Source organism: Akebia trifoliata, chromosome 13 (genome assembly GCF_017979445.1).
Source record: "Akebia trifoliata isolate Shusen 1 chromosome 13, ASM1797944v1, whole genome shotgun sequence".
Lineage (NCBI taxonomy): Eukaryota > Viridiplantae > Streptophyta > Magnoliopsida > Ranunculales > Lardizabalaceae > Akebia > Akebia trifoliata.
In genome coordinates this window covers 1045248-1051608 of record NC_141387.1, presented here as the reverse complement: position 1 = coordinate 1051608, position 6361 = coordinate 1045248, and the positions used below count along the sequence as shown (strand labels likewise).

The following is a 6361-nucleotide window of genomic DNA, read 5'->3' as shown; positions in this document are numbered from 1 at the left end:
GTATGATGAAATAGAGGGAAAAAATTGAGAACTTTAATTACCATATAATTTTTTTTTCTTATCATAACCGGATTTAATAAAATTACATGTGGAGCATGAAAAGGGATCACTACGTGAAAAAAAGGTAAATTCTATGTCAAGGTCCATCCAATTTGCTTGGATTTAGCAAAATTCGACTGGTCTTGACATCGAATTTACCCCTTTTTCACATAGAGGATAACACACTAATATCTATCTCTTAGAGTCTTGTTCTTGGATTTTCTCTAGAGAAGAAAACTAGAAAAAGACTCCTAGAAAGACAAAACAAGAAATAGATGGGGAGAAAAAGAAATTAAACCCTAGATAGAGACCCTATGAAAGAGAGAAGAAAACCTGGAATAAGATCTATTGATCCCTGATCAATCCAATGCTAACAAATTACTACGTGATGGCGATCGATCAAGAAGTCAAAAGAAACGTGCATGGAAATAGTACAATCAATGGGTTATGACTAGAAAGATCACTTTATACTTTATCTTGTAGATGCGTTATATATAATTGATCACTTTGAAGAAATTAGAGAGTGTAGATAACTTAAATGGATAATCATCAAAACTGAAAAATGAGTTAAACAATAGTTATTAAAATAATTAAGAGAAGTATTTTGATATATATATATATGACTCCTTAATTGTTTCCATAATACAATTGTATAAATGTTTTGTCCATTTAAAGAAATATAAATTATTTCAAAAAGATCTCCTACTCAAGCATTTATAAGGAGGAATAGAAATTATATCAAAGACCATATATTGTATCTCAAGAAGAAAGTTCACTACCTTTGTTTCCTTGTTATTACCTTCGATAGTCTCTTTCTTGACTTCTTTGAGCTAAAGAACCTATTGAAGATATACAAAATTCATTAGCTTCACATATATGGTTCTCAGGTTTAAGCTAACTTATATGATAGAACTGATCGAAATGGTAATTCCTCGTATTAAATCTACTAATCATAGACGGGAAGAACTTTAGTACTTTACTTTGAAGAAATCAAAAGGCCTTGAGGACTAAGGAATAATTTTCCACACATAGGAAAAAAGTGAAACACTGAAACTAGTAACATGAGAAGTATTTTTTTCTCAATGATGTCATGTTTTCAAAGATTAGTTGAAAGAAAATTTTTGATCGTCAAGAAATATAATTGTTTTTACAAGGTTCAGTGAATCCATTTCATTATTATCAAGTTAAAAAATAATAAATGAACAAAATAATGAAGGGGTAGACATAACATAAGATGAATGGGTACATCCATGGACCAGTCTTCTTACCATTTTTCAGGCTTTCCAGACGAAGTAATCAGATGAAGTGGTAGACATAACATTAGAGAGCATTAAATCTCCACCTATAAACTGGAATAATTCCATTTCCTTGTAACTACCATTAAAATTTCTTACTTCAACTTCCTTGAGGCGAAGTCGAAAATAATCCCAAGAAAGATGAGCCCAGTTCAGCATCGGAAAGTCTTCCATCTCTAAAGAGTTGTCCATGGGTCGAAACTGGATGGAAAAATGATAAAAAAAATTTAATTATAATGTACTCTAAATCCTAAATTCCTCATAATAAGTCTACAATAGTGCATAATGTGACTACTTTTCTAAGAAGAAACTTTTACCTTAAGGTTAATTTTGAGGTAACCCAAGACTAGTGTGAGAGTCTCTAGATGAGCTGAAAGACTTAGTAATCTGATTAAAATATCTGTATACCTCGTCATTGTTCTTGTTGTCTGGAGCTTCAAATGCTTCAGATGGAATAGTGGAGGTCGATGGCTTTCTAGTAATTCCTCTGGTAGAAGGAAGATCTTCTCGTATCACAAGCAATTACTAAATGTTATTAGAGAAGAGAGACTTGAGAGCATACTTCACAGTAACAATTTGTACAATAATTTTATGAATTAATTTAACTTAGGCTAACTCAAATAGAAATAAAATCATCTTTGTAAAAATTTATAAAATTTCTAAATTCTTGTAAAGAGCTTAGGAACTTATATGACATTTATTTATAAACCCTAGGGCGGCTACCACACATGATGAAATTGTCATTCTAAATATAAAAAACGGGATATTTAAGAAACAGTGATCCACTTTTGACAAATTTAAGATTTCTGCTCATTGTTCATTTTAATTACCAAACGTGAACGATAACGAATTCGAAGGTTTTTAAAGTGAATATTTCGCAGGTTTAAACTGACAATTTAGTAGGTTTAAAGTGACTAATTGGAAATAGTTACTTTAAATCTGCGAAATTGTCACTTTAAACTTACGAAAAAAATCAATTTAAAACTGCCGAATTCGTTACTGTTCTGAATTTTTCTTAACTAAAAAGTGATCATTCATGTTTTGGTAATTAAAATGAACAGTTAGCCAGAATCCTAAATAAGTCATTTTAATCTCATGAAATGGTAATTCACCCTAAAAAAAACAAAGTATTTGGTTTGGAATAAAAATGAGAAAACAAATATTGTCCATAGGTCTAATTTATTTAGTAATGGCCCTAAGTCATAAATAAAAGAAGGAAAGTTCTATTTTCCCTATTTGGTTGAATCATGCTATGTAAGTGAAATAACATTCCACGCTTTGTTTTTATGGTTTTAAAAAATGAAAGAGAGGGAAGAACAACTATACAAACGTACCTCGGCCCACTCAGCAACTAGTGTTAGAGTTCCTGCGTGATTGAAGCTCTCAAGAAGATTCCTTAACTTGAGAGATTGAAAAGCATCAGTGTCGGTCGTACCAAATATCAATTTGGCTTCAAGATTGGGACTTGAGTTTATTAATAATGGTTCCAAGATCTTTCCTGTATACTCCAAGGATACAAGATTTGGAGCATTAATATCAATCTTCTCAAGCTCAAAACAATAATAGATCTCCAAGCTCTTGAGTGTATTGCTGTCAATCTTAAGATGTTTCACTTTTAAGCCAAACCTAATTTTCAAATTCTGGAGACAACGGCATTTAGAAATCAAGGACTGAAACAAATCTTCTGAAATATAGAATTGGTGGAGTGATAGAGTCTTGAGACTTTCGAAAACAATGATACTAGAGGGCATAAAAATCCAACTTATGCGGAATTCTTGGCTCGGGTACCCCATCGTAAAGTCTGACAAAAATAACTTTTCAATCGAAAGCAAGCTCTCCGCGGCACGACCTCGCACAATTTTGAAACTTGGGTTGTTCCGAAAACAATTGAATGATTTCAGATTCGGAGCATACATTTCAAATTTCTCTAAATCGTGACAATTATGAATGTTAAGGTACCGTAGTTGGATATTACTACCCTCAAGAGCTGTCAATTCTTCACAGCTTATCAGGCTCAAGTCCTCAAGAACTCGACAATTAGTTACCAGAAGACGCATCGTCTGATTTGTAACACGTACAAGACGAATATATAAAGTCTTGAGAGACACTAGATTTACCTCACCGAAGTCTTTGAACTCACATTGTTCCAAATGCAATGAAGTTATCGATCGACAACTAAATAGATTGGGAGGCAAACGATACCATATATTGGGTATTCTGCGATACATTATCGTGAGATCAAGTACCTGAACATTATGCATGATTGGCCAATCTATCCATCCATCAAGTCGACTAGCGAGATCTTCATCCTCAGGAAATGGGTATAACGATGTTACTTGAATACAGAAACTTTTTACGTTCATACCAGGATCGTATAGCATCAACGTTCGATCAACGAAGAACTTGAAACTCTCTTTGCGTCTCCGCCTCTCGTGGGCTGTTAGTTTTCGTCGACCTTCTTCTGATGGATCTATGAACAGAGTCTGATTGAAATTCAAACTGGGGAGAAACTTGTAGAGATGTCTCCATCTTTTAGAGATGATGGAAGTACATACTGCCTCTCTAGTAGGGATGAGAGAGATGATGCTGTGTAAGAGATTATCAGGAAGTTTGCTGATCAGATCTTCGTTCGTCTCTTGTTGAAGATCCATACTTTTAACCTGAGAAATGAGAACACAGATATATATGTTGTCTTCTTCACGATTTCACATAGACAGACAGACAGAAGAGCGCTTTTAGGGTTTGATAGAAATTTCTTTTTATATCACTGGTAGCTGAGAGAGTAATAATGAGACAGCCGTTATGTATCTTGAGTAAGTACGTCTTTGCTGTTCAGAAATTTCTTTGCTAAGATGACGCACGATTGGCATATTGCCACGTGTATTAAAAAAATATTTTAAATAGAACTCCTAATTCTTCTCTCCACCAACCAATCACAATTTGCTTTTTTAAAACAAGTGGTGTTATGCCATTGGTTCATTAGCTTACACCGAAATTTCTTAACAGCAAATTGGTACTCACTTGAGTGGTATTAGCAGCCGTTGTTTCAGTGGAGAAAACCTGAAAACGAAATTACCACGTTTGATTTCAGCGGTTTTCTAGGGTTTGGCCACCGAATTTCCAAAGAATACGAATTTGCTGTTATAGAAATATTTGTGTTAAGCTAGTCAACCAATAGGATGTTGCCATGTTTATTAAAAAATACTTAAAATCCCAACTCCGAATAGCTTATAAATTTTCACTCCACCATCCAATCATGCTTATTTTTTCAATACATGTGGCATCATGCCATTGGTTCGTTAGCGTAGCATAAAAATTTCTCAACAATAAATTCATATTCACTTCCGAAAGAATAAGATTTTAAGGCTTACCAGGGGTAGTTGGACCCTCATAAATTATTAAATTGGCAATCAAACACCATATCATTCGAGATTTCATGGTGTAGATATCTTATTTTTGTATCTGTGTAATTCGATAATTCGTCGGTTAATTATGGTGAATTCCTAATGATGAGCGCAAAGAATTCGAAGATTTGTGAGTATTGTCCCCGACATTTTCATTTTTAATCCTTCCACCTCCCTTACTCATTACGATTTAAGATCACTATATATTACATTTAAGATCACTAAACATTTCAATAATGTAGAGAACTTGCGACGCTAAAAAATATGCCCTCAAAACTTATAAATAATCAAATTGGGATTGAAGGAAACTTCATGCTAAAATTCATAAAATATTATAAAAATCAATAAAATGACAAAAATACCTCTCATGAATCTCAAACTTCCATAAAATCTCAAAAGTACCTTTATTGCATTCAAAGTATGATTTTGAATTTAAGAAGACCAAAATTGATAAAAATAGAAAAATTTACGAGAAATCATAAAAATAATTGAAATACCCCTCAATGTCTGATTTTTTAACTCAAAGACCTTGATTCTTATGAAAACATGATAAAAGATTAAAAAATTCTCGACTAATCAAAATTAAGTTAAAATTAAAAATTAGTCGACCAGTTGATATTCAAAATCAAATTAAAATTAAAATTTAATCAAAACCCAATTAAAAATTCAAGTTAAAAATCAATCAACCAATTAAATTTCAAATTAAAATTTAATAAAATTAAAAATAAATTTAAAGTTTAAATTCAAAATCAAATTAAAAATAAATTTTAAGTTAATAAATCAATTAAAAATCAAACTAAAATTGACCAACAAAATTCAAATTAAAATTCAATCGATCAATAAAGTTAAAATAAAAATTTAACCAACTAATCAAATTTCAAATTAAAGTTTAATCGACCAACTAAAATTCAAATTAAAATCAATTAAATTTAAAATAACCATTAAAAAAAAATTAATCAATCAACTAAGACTTAATCGCTGAAGGACCATCAAAATGCGAGTAATGTGGAATTACCACTCCCAGTTTGTTAAAAATTACGTGGAGAGAAAAGTAAAAAGAAAGAATAAAAAAATAAAAAAAATAAAAAAGAAAATCATTTGTCTGGGATGTCCCACTTAATTCACAATAGAAAGAGAAGAAGAAAAAAAAAGTTAATAGAAACATCTTTAAAAAGAGGACATCCTACCTCAATTAAAAAAAACACACAAAGAGAGAGAGAGAAAGATTTTGCTATAAAAAACAAAAAAAACAAAAAAAAAGCAAAACAAAACAAAAACTTAGAAACAAAATCTCCTTCTCTCCCACGTTTTAAAAGGGTTGAACGTCTCTCACCCTCGACACTTGCTCTCTCTCCCACATTTTTGGTTGAAACTTCCTCTACACGCTCTCTCTGACGACATAGTAGCAACAAGAAATAATAAAAAAAAAGTCCAAGGAAAAGAATAAAAGAAGAGGAAGAGTAGAAGAGAAAGGACCTTACCTGTGCACACCGACAACATCTCTCCTCTATCAATCTTCATTTTCTATTGAGCACATCAGCCATCGATCTTCGCTCTTCTCTTGAACACACGGTAGCCACAACCCTGTCTTATCCTCTCTAAAAACGTTTGCAACTCCCTATT

At 32.1% G+C, this 6361-nt stretch overlaps 1 protein-coding gene and 1 long non-coding RNA gene across 2 annotated transcripts; both read right to left on the bottom strand.

Moving 5' to 3' along the window:
• Positions 1-778: 778 nt before the first annotated feature.
• On the bottom strand, positions 779-1829 carry LOC147387133 (uncharacterized). Its single transcript, XR_015171261.1, has 3 exons — positions 1652-1829; positions 1308-1535; positions 779-878 (listed from the first exon to the last, which is right to left on the bottom strand). It is a non-coding gene; the product is annotated as an uncharacterized LOC147387133 (long non-coding RNA).
• Positions 1830-2626: 797 nt separating this feature from the next.
• Positions 2627-3985, bottom strand: LOC147387132 (F-box/LRR-repeat protein At3g58900-like). Its single transcript, XM_086421496.1, has one exon. The coding sequence runs from the start codon at positions 3983-3985 to the stop codon at positions 2627-2629; it is 1359 nt and encodes a 452-aa protein (XP_086277622.1).
• Between the last annotated feature and the right edge of the window lie 2376 nt (positions 3986-6361).

Coding starts and splice junctions, on each gene's coding strand:
- LOC147387132 (XM_086421496.1), bottom strand. CDS start 3,985: ATGGATCTTCAACAAGAGACGAACGAAGATCTGATCAGCAAACTTCCT.